This window comes from Rhea pennata, chromosome 1 (genome assembly GCF_028389875.1).
Source record: "Rhea pennata isolate bPtePen1 chromosome 1, bPtePen1.pri, whole genome shotgun sequence".
In the NCBI taxonomy this organism is placed as follows: Eukaryota; Metazoa; Chordata; class Aves; order Rheiformes; family Rheidae; genus Rhea; species Rhea pennata.
In genome coordinates this window covers 56370502-56386509 of record NC_084663.1, presented here as the reverse complement: position 1 = coordinate 56386509, position 16008 = coordinate 56370502, and the positions used below count along the sequence as shown (strand labels likewise).

Here is a 16008-nt window from a genome sequence, read left to right as displayed (position 1 = left end):
TGGAGCATGGTCACAAAGTAAATGAGAATTGCAACCTAGAAACCAAAGCCTGGGGCAGCAGCTGATCAGTGTCATAACTGCTGCATGGGGCAGTCTGTCACAGATCCAGACCACTGCTAGAAGCCAATTTTGAGTCCTCTAGGATGTTGCCGTTTGATTTAGGTGTCCCAAGAAAATCAAGATTGGAAGAATAGGTCTTATTTTCAGCATTCTTCCAAGTACTATTTGCATGCTAGAGCCTGCCAGCTCACAAGGTGAAAACTACTGACCTAGATGCTATAGATAGGGTAAATATATAGCAGTGTTCACCTGAGAATAAAATGCTTGCCTCTTTCACAAGGTAGCTGAACTTCCTTGGGCAAACTGGCATTAGGCAAGCCTGTTTTCTTACGGCGATTTGTAAAAAGCTGTAGGTCACGCTGGAAACTAAGGATTTGGTATGAGTAGGGCAGGAGGTTTATCTGTTTGGGAGGCAACTACTTGTTAGGTATAGGCTTTGCAATAAATTTCAGGAAAGAAATTAAAAATCTTGATAAAAGCAACAGCTGGACTCTTGCACTACTACAAGAATAACTGGGTCTGATGGTTCTGTATCATTCTCACCAGCAAGTGCCCCTGCAGAACACCTAAGAGACTATCAACAGTTTTGATATAATTTATTTTTATTTTTGCATAGGCATAAATTACAATCTGTTGATAAAAAATAAAATGAACAAAACAGTGCAGCATTTGCAACAGGCTACAAAATTCAATACAAATTCATCTCTTACCCTGTAACCACCCACTTACGCAGGGTTAATTTGTAACACTTGTATAGAGAAAACAGAGACTGAGGGAAAATAAAGGAGGCAAAGGGAGTAAATAAGGGAAGTATGCTCCAACAGCTGTTTCATTTCACTTGTCTCACTGTGTTCACCTTGTGCATCAGCACTGGACTCAAATAGCCTTGGGCTAGGAGATGCACCAGGCTGATGTAGCAGTGTTACATGCCCTCTTCTCCCTTGCAGCTGTAGAGCGCAGGAGAAGTGTTATATAAATGCTGCAAGCTGCAGGCAGACCGAGGCAGCTGAGTGGGCACTCCAGCAGGCACTCCCTGCGGTTGCTCATGCTGCAGCCCGGATCCAACACAGAGCGTAGGGACTGAAAAAACTGCACTTGACCTTTCAGTGCCCAAGCTCAGCATGCCCAACCAGGTACCCAGACACAGTCAGCACCGGGAGAGCCCCCAAATCAGCACTAACCACTAAAAAAAGGAGCATAGAAGACAGGCTTTCCTCCCAGTTCTGTCTCCAGGGTGTTCTACCCGCAAATGGCAGTCTGAGCTTTCTCCTGCAGGGACCCACTTTTCCTTTCAGTGCTAAAGGACATGAGCAAGCTCTTTGTGTCAAAGCCTGCAGCTCCTTGCCCCTAAATAGTGGTTAAGACAGCCTCAGAAGGAGCAGGGGAAACCTCTCACCAGTGTGCCTTATTTACTAAAAGGTCTTTTTTTTCTTTGCCCTGTGCTCTCTACCCTGGTTGTCCAAACCGTGTAAGGAAAGAGGCCAGGGAGCCAGAAGGGACAGGAGGAAAAAATGGCTCTCTAGCCTAGTGGTTATGGTATTTGCTCTGAAAGATACAGAAACCCTGGTGAAGAGGGAGAGTTTCATCTCTGTGTGCCAGCGCTGTTTCTTACGAGATGAAATACAGAAACAGCTTTGCCAAGCCTAGGTCAGGTCTAGGCATTCACAGAAGTCTAACTGTGTGCACGCAGGGCCCTAGCAGGAGACATGACTCCAAGGCTAAGCAGGCAGTTGTAGACAAATTGAAAATAACTTTAGCTGTAGCTGCCAAAACTTGAGCCTAAGCTCAATACAGGATAAAATTTATCTTCTCTGGGTCTGGCTGCAGGTCTGTTTTCTTCTGGTAGCAGAGGCCTCTAACTCTCTAGGAGAGTTAATAATCTGGGGAGTGGGACAGTGCCCTGACCTTCCACCCGACACGCACGTTTGCTTTCTTGGAACAAATCAACCCCTTCAGAAAGGGCAGTGGTGCCACCTCTCTGAGCCCCTTGGGCGTGCAGGGCTCAACGCCTCTGGCTGCCAGAAATCAGGGTGCGCTGACGGAAGAAGCCTCCTCAGCTCTTTCCCCTCCACCACGTCCCCTCACCTCAGCGTGTTTCAAGCAGAAAGAGCAGAGCAGGAACCAATTCCTCATGCTCCTCCCTGCCCTCTCCGAGCAGTACTTGCATTGCCTGGGGACTACGCTGATGCCAGCAACAAACAGGGCGGAAATGATAAACAGGAGCCCTTGGCTTTTCTTTCAACAATCAGATGGGGATTGTCCCCAAAAGCTACCTACTGCCGGTCAGTCCCCTTGTCCCCTTCCCCCCAGGCCACGTGCAGTGATTGCACCCTGCACAAGGGTGCAGGTGTAATCCCTGGCAGGTGGTCTTCCCTCTCTGCCCCATCTCCCAGTCATCACCAGTATACGTACAGGGAGAGCCGTAGAGAGCGTGGGGGCAGCAGGTCCCGCTCCCTACGTACGGTTGCCTATATACAGATGCATCTACAGACAGGTGGTCACAGACACAAGCTGCCCACACACCTTACAAAGTTACAAACTTGGAGGGCGTCCTCCAAAGTCAGGAAGGCAGGAGCGACCCCAGCGCCCCACTGGCGAGCTCTGCCGGGCGCCTTTTCTCCGAGGATGCTCGGGCAGACGCACAGCAGCGGTTCGCGACGGACGTTGTCTTCTCGAGCCCAGCTATCAAGCCATGTAGGCTTGAGGCCCAAGTCTGAAACAGCTCTGCTCATCTTATTCTAGTTTGTCTTATTGTGCGCACTATTTTCCTATTAAGTCAAGCTCCAGCTCTTTCTGAATCTAAACCGCTCGCCTGAGCGGCACCGCGTAGCAGAACATTCTCTGGTTAAGTAGAAATCGCACGGAAAAAAAAGATTTTTTTTTCCTTTGTTATTACAAAAGAAAGCCCTGACACCCTAACCTCAAACCTCCCCCCCCCCTTAGAAAAAAACCCCAGAACAAACCCAAAAGAGAAAGCAGATGATGGGAGTTTTCAATAGCATCATCATGCTTAGCAACCGGGAGCCAAAGAGAGCGGAGGGACAAGTGCACCGGCACGCGAGCGGCGCGAGGGCTCCCGGTCGCTTCTGGCACTGCGGAGGCCCAGCAGCACCCGCCGGCAGCGGGAGACACTGGGCATCTCCGAACCCGCAGCCGTCGGGGGTCCGGGTCGGACGGATCGCAGCGCCGGGGATCACGACCCATGGATTCTTGGCTTTTCCCGCCCGCCCCCAATCTTTAGTTTTATATTAATACTGCACTAATACTGCGTTATTCCCCCTCTGCCGACCCAGCTTTAAAGGCCTCGGGCTCCTTAGCGACCCAGCGCCGAGGCAGAACCACCGCCCCAAGCAGAAGGGAGGCGACAGCGGCGCGAGACTCTCCCCACCGCTCCGACGGCCACGAACGCTGCAACGCGCCCAAGCCCCCGCGAAGCCCAATACAGAATTGCGGATGCCTTCCCAAAGCCACAGCAAGGCTACACGTGCCCTCGGAAAGGACGTGGGGAAAAAGGGGACACGGGGACTGCACAGACCCAATACAAAACTAGCTTAAAAAGTTGAAGTGTCCGATACGTGCTGAAAATAGCCTCGGCTGTGCTAGGGCGCGTGCAGGACGCTCTTGCCTTACCATCCCATCCTCTGAGGACTAGTCCTCTCCCTAAAAGCAAACTCTTCCCCTCTGCAAGCGGCAGCGCAGAAAAGCTGAAGGGGAACAAATTCTCCAGGGCGGCTGCTTGTGCCTCCCAGGATTTTTACGTGTGAAGCAGCAAAAATAGACAAATTCTCTCTCACTCTCTTCCCAGGCAGTGTCCTCCCTGCGCCATCGTCCTGCGCTGCCCATGGGGGATGCGGGGCAACCGGCCGGGGCGAGCGAGCCGGGGCAGGGGGTCAGTGAGCTGGCTCCCCGTGCACGCGGAAGCGGTAGATGCAGGTGTACTCAGGGTGACCCCAATTGCTCAATATCCGGAGCTCCACCAGCTGGAACGTGCCCAAGTCTTCACCCTTAGCAAGAGGGGAGAGCGGAGATGTTTCACAGCAGGAAGGGAAACCCGCATCCAAGGGGATTGGACCCACCCGTTGAGATAAGGACGAGCATCCCTCAAACTTGGAGCACAGAAATTGCTGCTGAGGATGCAAGCTGGCCAGGAGCCCCCGTACAGGAGCAAAGCTTGCAACATCCCCTCCCAGAACGAGGGGAGCCTGAACAGCGATTCTCCATGGGTGAACCTCCCAAGGACCAATCAACCACATCTAGGATGGCTTCATACCCCTCAAATCCTCCACCCTTGCGTTCCCCAACACCACTGCCCAGTTTTCACCTCTGGGGGCTCAGCCCGGCTGGAGAGCTTCTGCACCATCCCTGGGCCTTACCTCGAAGTAAAACGTTTGGATGGGATCGCCATCGTGGTTGTATATGAACTGCCCAAGGAGAGCGCCCTCCTCTTCTCCTTCCTCTTTCAAGCCCTAAGGGGAGCGAGCAAAAAGGGGAAGGGAGGCAGAAAGGGAGAACGTGAGGCGATCAGAGAACCCAGAGCGGAAGTGGGAGACGGAGACACAAGTGCTCTTAGACATCACACCTGCGCTTCCAGGCCAAAACACACAAACAGGAACAGGGACCAGTGGAGAAGGGTGGGGGAAAGACCAAGAGTTACACCTACTCACTTCCCTCTCCCCCCACGTACCCCGCAGAGCCCCTTGCACCCCAAAACCTTCCCCAAGCATTGCTTACTTATCCTTGCAAGGATAAAATCCATCCCCTCCCAGGGCACTCCACAGCCAGGTTCGGAGTTCACTTCTCATTTGATTTTTGCAGTCTCATCCCCTCCCCTTGTCTCTCATCCTCAAACACATCACCCTCTTGCCACCCCCTGCAGAGTCCTCAAGTTTCCACCTCTTCCCTTGGGTCCAGATGAGGATACTCACATAGACAGTGAAGTCCTTGGGAGCACTGGGGATGGTCCCCTGGGGCGAGAGGGCTTTCGGGATGTGCTCCAGCGTCACAGCTGTGGGACGGATGGGGCTGGAGAGGCGGATGACAGCGAACCCCTGGGATCCACGAAACGCCCAGCAGTTCCCAGGGTTGACGTCTGGCTACGCACATGGCAATGAGACATGAGCTTTTAGGCATCAGCAGGAAGGTCGCTACCATTAACACTGTTTTTCTCCCACTGTTACCTAGGCTGCCTCACCCTGGAGCATTTTACAGGCTCTGTATGGATGTATTTATACCCTACAAGGTGTGGGCACCTCCAGAAAGAGGCACAGCAGCTATCAACTGCGCAGTAGCGTGTGAGGGGGTTGGGCTGCTCCAAAGCCGCTTCCAAAGCTGCTGTAAAGGCAGTCCCCTTCATTAGCAACACACAGGGATGGACGAGGGCCAGGCTAGCCCTCGGCTAGCCGAACGCCCTCCGCGCCCAGCTCAAGGTGGGACAGTCCCAGAAGGGAAGCTGGCAGCCGCAGAGAAGGGCGGCTTAGGGCCTGCCGCTTGCTTTTTACACCTGCACACTCAGTACCTGCCACGGGGGAAACAGCCCTATCTCCCAGCTTAAGTATTGCTCCAGCCTTACACGGAGATCATCACTTCTGCAGGGCTGCAGTGCTGCACGCTGCTGCTCCAGGCAGGCTTGAGCAAACACCGGGACATGGGATGCCTGATTGCACATTGCCTCATGTGTGAGATCAGCACATGTAATCACTGCAATAAAACCCTGTAAAAAGTGCACAGAAACCTGTGCACCCGGTTCCCTCTCTACAATCCTTCCTCTGCCCTCCTGGGGACAGCAGGAGTTTATTCTCCTCCACATGGTGTGTGGAAAACAGGCACTCCCAAGGAGCCAATGCAGCAAAAGGCAAGGAAAAAAAGAGGGGTGCGAGTAGCCCTGGGGAAGGGAGACAAGCTGGGACAGAGAGAGCAGGTGACTCAGGAAAGAAAGGAAAGGAGAGGGCCCTATTTAAGCTCACTCAAGTGACATGACAGCCCAAATCCCAGCGGGGGCGATGGATGCCCCCATCCTGCTCCCTGAGATGCTCACCTGCAGGATGACCCGCGGGGACTGTGAGTGGTACCACAGGGGGATGCCGAACAAGCTCAGCAGCGCTGTCTTGGTCTCATACGTTTCCGAGCAGCGGGTGTTAATGACGCTGGCCCCTGGCACAGAAAGGGGGAGAGAGGAGGTGAGGTTGCAGCTGCCAGCTGCGCGACACCAGGCACGTTGCACGTGCTGGCGCCGCAGGAGGGAAGCTGCGGCAGCGTTTTCTAGGTATGGCTAATACAAGAGACAAAAAACTTCCTGCAGCTTGGCCGAGCTCATCCCCCATCACGCTGCACTAGGTGCACCAGCTCCCTGGCGCGCTGCAGACCAGTGCTCTCCTCCTCGCGAGTCTCGGTGCTTGGCCACGCCGTGGGTCACAGATTGATGCTGGCAGAAACCCTGCCACCACCCTCCCGAGGGGGTGAGGCCCCCCTCCCCGCCTACCTGCCGACTCCAGTGCGTAATCCACCATCCCCACGCGATCCTCACTGTAGCGCTTCAGGGCCTGGTTCACGATGAGATGCACTTGCTGTAAGAGGAGCACAGGACACAAGAGGGCTAAAGAGATGGCAAAGGCACCCTGTCCCCCACCTGCCCCCAACCTGACGCACCCAGGACCAGATGCCCGCAGGCATCGATGCCAGCTTGCCCTATCTGGCAAACCTGATGTTGTCACACCAGGACTGCATGAGGTCAAAGAGGCCACGGCATCCCAGGAAAGAGCCGCCGCCTCTCTCGGATACACAAGCAAGCAACAGACGCATCCTTCAAGAACTCAATCCAAGAAATGGGATCCAGCATCACTCTTTGGGGTCTGAACTTTATAGCACGCATGAGGCCTGTGCGGACCGTGGGACAGCACCTGCTGTTAATCCCCCTTTACGCCTCTCTCTATTGCCCTCCCCAGAGAATTGCCAACAAATCTTTTCAAAGCAAACGGATTCATTTTTTTCAGTAGACACATCAGTTTCCTGGTGTGCTTGCTTTCCTTCTCCACATCTGCCCAGTCCAAGCACTAGTGACCTGAGCACCAGATTCAGGTTTTAAGACAACTAGAGACGTGCACGTGTGCAGATACTGCCACCTCCAACCCTTTGCAGGGCAGGAGGGCAGGATGGGCGGCTGCACAGGCGCAGCCGAGAGCAAGCTGGCGGCAGAGCAGAGAAGGGAGGAACGTCACGTCCCATGGGAGCGCTCTTTCCTCACGGGATCTGCCAGCACAAGCAGAGGCAGAGGCAGACCCTGGCTGCCTCTTCTTCCTCTCCCTTCCTTGCCCTCAATGCCTTTGAGGCGCAGGCTCAAACTCAACAGAACAACCTGACAACCACCACTTCAGAGCCACCCTCTCTTTTGGGGAAGGTGCACAACCTTGTCTAGAGGGCTTCCCAGACCAGCCTTCCCCTTAAAAGCTATGTCTTGAGGGCTATTAATGATGTTTAGGCATCATTAATAAAGCACTTTTAGTAAAACCTAGAGCACATCCTGCCAGGCTCCGTCAGACGCATGCTGAAACAAGCTCCCTGCCACAAGAAATCAGTCTAAAGAGGCAAGAAGAGATGTTTATGGGGGTCAACAGAGGGGGTATCATGGCGACTGAGCAGAGGCCACAAAATTCCTGCAAGGCCAAGGATTTAGCAGAGCTGGGAGTCTGCTCCAATAATGTCTTAAAACCAGCCACCCCCCCCAGCTTTTGATACAGGAGAACTTGCTCGCACTAAGACACAAAAGCAAACAGGCATCTTTGGCAACTACACACCAAGCTCCATCCGAGGTTTCGACAGCAAGGAAAACAGCAAAGGGGTAGGAGGAAAACACTTTCAATTTGCCAGGCCTAATCCCGTCTTCACCACAGCACACCCCAGCCTGCTCCAATATCCACCTGCACACCACGAGTGGCATCCCAGCCATAAGGGCTGTCCCAACGGCTCCACTATTTTCTCAGGCATGTGTGCCAGCCCCCCTCGTGCACACAAAAGGGGGCACACCCCCCCCCACAGGGCCTGTGGGTGCTGCCACATCCCTGAAGCCCAGGCAAATACTCACCTCCTCCGTTACCCCTGCAATTCCCCCTTGCTGCAGGGCCACTCCAACGCCAGCCTGGGCATCCCGTGCCGACAGCCTCCGGTCCTCCAAGACTTTGGCAAGGATCTTGCGCTCCAGTGCATGGAGCTCAGCTTGCAAATCTTCCCGCTGGAGGAAGAGGCCAGCTGCGCCGTCCTGCCGGGGCTGCGACAAGAACTGGCTCACCCAAGCAGGGAACTGCGCCTCCACCTGAAACCAGCAAGGCGAGAGCTCAGCCCCCAGGGAAGAGACTCCTCACCTCGCAGCCCGGGCTTCACGGGGGCCCTGGGATCCATCTGCGAGGGGGCTGGCTCCCCTGGGAACACTGGTCCTAAAAACCCAGGCAGCCCTGAGACGGGACAGACCAGACCCACTGTAAAGGATCGGGGACTCACGTCAGTCCGCACTCCCTTAATCTGCTCCAGCATCACTTCCATGTGCTTTCCCACCACCTCCTGGTCCGATTTCAGGAGCGCCAGCTCCTTCTTCAGGCCCGCCAGCTGCCGCTCCAGTTTGTCCATCTCCTGCTGGAAGCTCCCCCTCAGGCCCTCCTGCGTGGAGCTGCACCGCAGCCAAACAGAGAGGAAACATAACAAAGGTATTAGGGCCAGATGGGCAGCACAGCGGGCAAGATCCTGGCACAGCTCCTCCAGAGAGCCACTGGCGCTCCTGATGGGGATTTGCAGCCTGGCTGCCAGTGACGGACGATCCCAGCTCCCCTCTGCAAACCAGGAGGGGCCTCTACCCCACCAGCTACAGCTCCCAGCCCCGGGACTGCTCCTACCTGCGCTCCCCTGCCTCTGCACCGTGACTCCAGGTGACACAAGTCTTTGCCACCATCACTCCCACGATCTCCCTCGCAGCAGCGCTGCTACCCAGGGCGCTTCCCCTCTTGCCGACTTCACCAAGTGTTCATTCCTCCTTTTCCCGTAATATAGCACCTCTCTTCCCTCCCTCACCAAACCAGGGCTGGAAACCCCTCCTAAGCTCTGCAGTAGTTACTTCACCCTACTATCTGTTTGTCCCTAATACAGGATGCAAATCTATGTTGGGGAGGTCAAGTCGCGGTGAGAAGCAGCTCTGCCCAGACGGCCAACCATACCTTTGCCACTCCGAATTCAGCTCAAACAAGCGGGCCTCCATCTCCTGCCAAAAGGGCCACAAGGGAAAAAAAACCACAAGGGTGAGATCTGCAGCGAGCACATGAAATTAAGCAAAACCACGTCAGGACACAGGAAACGCAGTGCTACATCAGGAACAGCCCATTCCCTATCATTTGGAGCAGCCAGGGCTGCTCCCTGCAGGGACGCAGGGCTGCTCCATTGGGAGACTCAACGGGATGAGACCGGAACGGCCCCATGGCTGCTGGGATCCCCCGACGACCTTCCTCCTCTACTGGTGCCTCAGCACCCCTCTTCCCTTCCCAGGCACAGACGTGGTCTGTGCTGCCCTGTTCCCCAGCAGCTCTGCCGTGGGGAACGCCGCTTGGCTCCCTTGGACGCTTAACGTTAAAAGCCTGGTTCAGACCTTCCCCAGCTAGGGCAAACGCGGCTCCACGTGGTGTTTCCAGCCGGGAGTAGGGCAATAGGGACAGCAAACAACGCCAGCAGCGGGCTCCTGCCGACACCGTGAGTCTGGCTGCCTGCACCTTGCATGGATGCATCCTGCTTCCGAGATACAGTTGGTCCCCTCGGTCTTCCCCAGGATTTTGGGAGGAGCGAGGTTTCAGCCGCTTACCTGCGAGGCTTGAGTGATCTTCCCCAGGCGCCCGTTTAAATCCATCTGCACCTGGGCTCGGAGGGTGTCCAGCTCGCCCTGCGGGGCGCAGAGGAGACGTGAGAGCAAGGCCGCCTGGACCCCACGGCCACCCGCTGAGACAGGGCGGGTGGTGGGCGCAGCTGGCTGGGATGGCCCCCGTGCTCCTCACCTGGATGTGCGTGGCCACGTCGTTGTGGACGTGCTCCTTCAGCTCCTCCTCCCGGCGGCTCACCAGCCCCTCCAGCAGCGTGAGGACATCACCCTGCTTCAGCTCGCCCCCCGCCGCCCTGCTCTGCAGCTCCCACCGCGATGCCTCGGCCTCCAGCACCTTGAAGCGTTTCTCCAGGGCTTGAAACCGCGCTAGGAGCTGGTGCTCGCTGCTCAGCCCCTGTGATGGAAAAGGGAAGCATGGTCTGACAAAAAAAACCCACACATGGCGCCAACCCCCTGGGGTCCTGTCTGCTCCAGAGGGACCAGCACATCCGCTGGGAAAGGGGCATGAGACCTGCTGCTTCCTAGGAGAGGGCAGACACTTTCCCCCAGGGGTGCCCAGACGGCCGAGGGCACCAACATCGCCGTAGCGGGGGCTGGACCGTGCGGCTCCAGGCGTCCCCATGCGGCACTCACTCCCCACCCAGGCTCGTGAGTGGTGGGGAGCCCTGCGCCAGGGCTGCTCCAGCAGCTGCTCCTCAGCCCTTACCTGATCGAAGGCGGTCAGATCCCCACCTCCCGGCACATCAGCTCCCCGAGAGGCAGAGGACGAAACTTTTGCAGAGCGCCACGAAAACACAGGGAAGCTGAGCGCTGACAGGCCGTACGGGTAGAAATACCAAGCCCCTGGCAATGCAGAGAGACGAGCTGGTTAAAGTGGTGGGCCTGGAGCAGGCAGGCTCAGGCTAGCAGTCCGCCACCGCCGAGGGTCCGCAGGTGGCCTCTGGGCAACAGGGCTCCTGGAGCGACGTACCAGGAGCACCGAGCTGGCGGCCCTCTCCCACGCACCTGCCCTCCCCACGTGCCGGGGTTTGGGCTCTGCCACTCACGAGGCAGCAGGATGACGAGGCAGCAGGATGACGGCTCTCCCGAGCCCCCCAGCACGACTGTCCCGTCCTGCCACTTGGGGCAGGACAGAGAGGCTTCAGCAGGGCTCAAACCACAGCTGGCTTACCATAGCCGAGGGCAGCGAGGAGCAGGAGGAGCAGCAGCAGCAGCAGGAACTTCTTCAGACCCCAGTAGCGTCCGGAGAGCCGAGAAGAAAGAGGAGCCTGTTTCACTGCAGCTGCCTTCTCCCATGAGCGGCCTTCCTTCGCACTGGAGCCAGAAACAGGGCATTGCGAGGGAGAACGCCACAAAACCGCCGACCCCGGCCCTCGGAGCGCGCTGGGGGTCCGCGGGTCTCACCCACCCCCACTTCCCTGATGTCCCGCCACGTGCTAAGCCGCTCCCCCACCCTCCCCGCCACGCTCACCTCCTCGAGGCGACGCCGTCCAGGAGGGCAGCCCTGCCGGTGAGGCGGCGCCACGCGGCTCCGACCCACGACAACGACCACCCCAGGAACCGGACTGCAAAGAGAAAGGGAGATCAGCGCTCAGACGGGACCCCAGCAGAGACAGCACCCCCCCCCCCCCAGGGCTGCTCGCGCTCACTCCCGAGGGGAGGCGATGGCAGGAGGACAACCCGCCTCGGCGGCGCCGACTGCGGGCTCGTCCCCACCACCGCCGGCGGAGCGGCCCCTCTCGCTCCCCGTCTGGGTCTGGCGAAGGGCGGGAGGCCCCCAACGCTTCGAGCACGTTCGGTGAGCTCAGACGCTCGCCAGCGCGCGCGGCTACCGCGCGGCGCTCGGCCCTCTCCCTCCAGGCATTTCACAACGCGGTTCATTCGGCTCCGCTAGCGGCCCCTCCACTCGCCCCGCGGCTGCACGCGCGCTTCCACCACCACCCCACCTCGCACAGGCACAAGTCCCTTCCAAAACCCCTCCGTCGATGCACAAATTTTTTAAGCTTCTGTCTCTTTTGTTAGTGATATTTAAGGCGGGGGGGGGGGGGGAGAAACCCTCCACCTGAGCAGGGAACATCGCACGTGGCCACGTGGGGAGGGCGAACTGCTGCGAGCAGCCGGCCCCAGGCCCGGCACTCACCCGGGGAGGAGGCCACGTGCCAGAGGAAGGAGCCCACGCTGGAGGCTGCGCTCCTGAGCCCCGACCCAGAGCTGCTCTGGCCGGAGTGGAGGTGACCTGCAGGGAAAGGAGGACGAGAGGCAGTAAACCACCCGGCCTGCGCACACTTGGGTTTCACCAGCTTCCTCCCCGTCACCGCAGAGGGGCTGGCGCGTCCCTACCAGCGTAGTCATCTTCAGAGGAGTAGCCGGACGAAGAGGCGTAGGTGTCGTACATCTTGCTTTCCGCCAGCCCGTTGATTTTACTGGACTCCGTATCCCCCGTGCCTCTCCTCCTCCTTGTTGTCATCGTCGTCGAGAGCTCCCCACCTGCCCCAAAGTCACGGAGCCCCGCTGAGGGGACCCCGGCCGGCGCCACGTCTGCCGGCCGCGGGGCTGCCCGCCACGGGAGGAGCCGCTCACCCCAGAAACTGCTGCCGTCCAGGCCATCGTCAAAGCCCGAGCTGCCCAGGGCGGAGAGTCCCCTGTCGCCCCCCAGGAAGGACTCGCTCATCACCGACTCGCTGTAGTAGGTGGTCTGGGTGCTGGGGCCGGGAGAGAGGCGCTTCATGCTGCTCGATTTCCTCCTGACCGTCCTGCCAGGGGTGGGAGAAAGACTTGCAGGAGAAGAGACCTGCGCGAGGCAGCTGCGAACGCCCGCGCCGCGCCGGCGCGGGGCACGGTGCACCCGCCGGGGAGGAGCGGAGGACTTGCCGCAATTCCTCGGCAGGTGCCATTTAGCCCGGAGCCCTGCCCGCGGGCCCGTCTCCGCTACCCCTCCGTGCAAAACATGCTCCTCCCTCCCGCGCGCCCTGCGCCGCCAATCCCCGGCGCAGGCAGCTGCGCTCACCTCCGCTTCCTCCGCCGCGGTTTTCCGGCGGGCCGCCGGCGCCTAGCGCTCGCCCTGCACCGCCCCCGCCCCCCGGCCCCACCGCCCTCGCCCCGGACCTGCCGGCGCTGTCCTTGAAGGGGGTCTGCGGGCCCCCCGGCAGGGAGCCGCTGCTGCTGCTGGCGGCAGCGTCGTCATCGCCCTGGTAGTAGCGCGTGGTGACCAGGCGCTGGCTGCGGCGGGACATGGCGGCCGAGGGCGCGGCACCGTCTCACCGCCGCGCCTGGCGGGCACGCAGACGGGGCACAGAGCGTCAGCAGCGGCGTGGGGCGCCCCACGCCCCCCCCAGCCTGGGCCGGGGGAAGGCGGCCCCCGGGCGCCTCCCTGCACCGCACAGCCTGGCCACCAACCCCACCCTGTGCCCCCACACACCCACCCCCAGGCACCCTCCATGCCCAGTACAGCCTGACCCCCCGCACACCCCCGTGCCCCCACACACCCACCCCCAGGCACCCTCCATGCCCAGTACAGCCTGATCCCCCGCACACCCCATGCCCCCACACACCCACCCCCAGGCACCCTCCATGCCCAGTACAGCCTGACCCCCCGCACACCCCTATGCCCCCACACACCCACCCCCAGGCACCCTCCATGCCCAGTACAGCCTGACCCCCACGCACACCCCATGCCCCCACACACCCACCCCCAGGCACCCTCCATGCCCAGTACAGCCTGACCCCCCGCACACTCCCATGCCCCCACACACCCACTCCATGCACCCTTCATGCCCAGGCCAGACTGACCCCCACGCACACCCCCATGCCCCCACACACCCACCCCCAGGCACCCTTCATGCCCAGGCCAGCCTGACCCCCACACACACTCCCGTGCCCCCACACACCCACCCCCTTGCACCCTTCATGCCCAGTACAGCCCAACCCCCACGCACACCCCCATGCCCCCACACACCCACCCCAGGCACCCTCCATGCCCAGTACAGCCTGACCCCCACGCACACCCCATGCCCCCACACACCCACCCCCAGGCACCCTCCATGCCCAGTACAGCCTGACCCCCCGCACACTCCCATGCCCCCACACACCCACTCCATGCACCCTTCATGCCCAGGCCAGACTGACCCCCACGCACACCCCCATGCCCCCACACACCCACCCCAGGCACCCTTCATGCCCAGTACAGCCCGACCCCCATGCACACCCCCGTACCCCCACACACCCACTTCCAGGCACCCTTCATGCCCAGGCCAGCCTGACCCCCACACACACCCCCGTGCCCCCACACACCCACCCCCTTGCACCCTTCATGCCCAGGCCAGCCTGACCCCACGCACACCCCATGCCCTCAATGACCTGCCCCGCATGCACCCTTCGTGCCCAGTCTAGCCTGCCCCCCATGCACAGCTTGGCCTGGCCCCCAGCCCACCCACATGCCCAGCACCCCTCGCATGCCCAGGCCAGCCTGCCCCCCACACCTATCCTAACCACAGCCTTGTCAGCACTCCAGGCCTGCCCCACAGGCCCACCCTCACCTGCCCCACGTACCCACACCTCCCCCCATACCCGCACCCTCACGAAGACCCTGGCCTTCCCCAAGCCCGTCTTCCCCAAGCCCGGCAGCTCCCCTCCTCCGACATGCCCACCCTCACTTGCCCCCCATGCCCAGCCTGCGCTCCCCCATACCCCTCCCTGCCTGCCCCCACGCGCACTCCGTGCTTACCCCCACGGAACCCCCGCGGCCCACTCCAAGCGGCTCCCTCCCTCCCCACGGACCGCAACTTTCCCCGGGTGCGCGCAAGCGGGAGGCCGCGGCTGGCACCGGGGGCTGCTGGGCACCGCCCCCCCCACCCGCCAACCCCGGGTCCCGGTCCCGGTCCAACCCACCGGCGGGGCGGGGAGGGCACGCCGAAGGGGCGGGGGGCGGGGGGGGGTTTCCCCGCCTTCCCTGCCCCGGCTGCGGGCGCCGCTCCGGATCCCTTTTGTTTTGCAAGGCGGAGCCCCCCCCCTTCCCCCCCCCAACCCCGCCGCCGCCGCCGCCGCCCCGCCCCGGTGCGCGCGCGCGCGCCCGCGCCTGCCCGCGCCTGCCCGCGCCGCCGGGGCGGGGCCGCGCGCGCGCCGGGGGTGGGAGGGGGGCGGGAGGCGCCTCGCGGGGCTGCCCGAAACCCGCCGCTTTGGGTCTGTGTGTGTGCGTGTGTGTGGTTTTTTTTTTTTTTTTTTTTCTTCCCCGGCCTGATGCAAAGAAGCGGCGGTAGCGGGAGGGCGGGGGGGGGGGGGGGGGTCATCGCGGCCCACTGTGCCCGACGCCCTTTTCTTTTTTAATCACCTGCGTGCAAACGGGCGCTGCTCGGCCGCCGCGGCGCCGGGCCGGCCGGCTGGGCGCACCTCGCGCCGAGAAACGCAACCCTTCAGCAGCGGGTTGCACAACAAGCCGGCGAAGGGGGAGTAACCTGTTGCAAAACAGAGCCTGAACCTTTTCCTGTTTGGTGCCACTGGCCCAAGCGAGGTGTTTTTTGCCGTAAAAGCAGCCCCTCGGGCACGGCTTCCCGGCGCAAAACCGAAAGCGGCCCCTTAGCGTTTGGCAGGGTCCGGCAAGCAACCGCCGTCGCTGCCAATAGCCAATTCACCACGAAACCTCGGATGCAAAACGTGCCCCGGGCCTGTTGTACGATGAACACAGATCTCCTTTGTCTCTCTCTCTCTCTCTCTCTCTTTTTTTTTTTTTTTTTTTGCATTTTTTGTGCAAAGTGCTTTGCTGCCCCAGGGGGCACGCTCCCCGCACCGCGCAGCTGAGTCATGAGGGGGGGCTGGCAGCGATCCTGCCGCTTGGGATCCTGCCGAAGCTCGAAGCTCGGTGCCGCTGGGGAGGGTTCCCGGCTCCGCAGGACGTTCGCGTTAAGCCCCTTGTGAGTGACACGCAGACTTAGCGTTACCTGCTTACGGCGCTGCCTCCTGGGCCGGCGGGTGAGGACGCCCTAGCTGATCTCTGACCCGTGTCCTTCCTCTGGCCAAACGTGTCCTCCGGGTACCGACGGCTTGACGACGATGATGGGAAACCTTACAGAAGGCAGCGTTCAAGCCTTATGAAACACTACGTACGG

At 60.2% G+C, this 16008-nt stretch overlaps 1 protein-coding gene across 2 annotated transcripts; it reads right to left on the bottom strand.

Moving 5' to 3' along the window:
• Positions 1–644: 644 nt before the first annotated feature.
• On the bottom strand, positions 645–14906 carry SUN2 (Sad1 and UNC84 domain containing 2). Of its 2 annotated transcripts, none has more exons than XM_062587912.1 (18): positions 14795–14906; positions 13013–13176; positions 12488–12660; positions 12248–12394; positions 12048–12143; positions 11379–11472; positions 11079–11221; positions 10614–10750; positions 10083–10301; positions 9893–9970; positions 9258–9301; positions 8551–8716; positions 8138–8365; positions 6539–6623; positions 6095–6210; positions 4986–5153; positions 4434–4526; positions 645–4064 (listed from the first exon to the last, which is right to left on the bottom strand). In XM_062587912.1, exons 2-18 carry the CDS (start codon positions 13138–13140, stop codon positions 3951–3953), a joined length of 2229 nt encoding a protein of 742 aa, XP_062443896.1. In that variant the 5' UTR covers positions 13141–13176; positions 14795–14906; the 3' UTR covers positions 645–3950. The 2 variants fall into 2 exon arrangements, with proteins under 2 accessions (XP_062443896.1, XP_062443887.1); XM_062587903.1 differs by lacking the exon at positions 14795–14906 and adding an exon at positions 14631–14749.
• Between the last annotated feature and the right edge of the window lie 1102 nt (positions 14907–16008).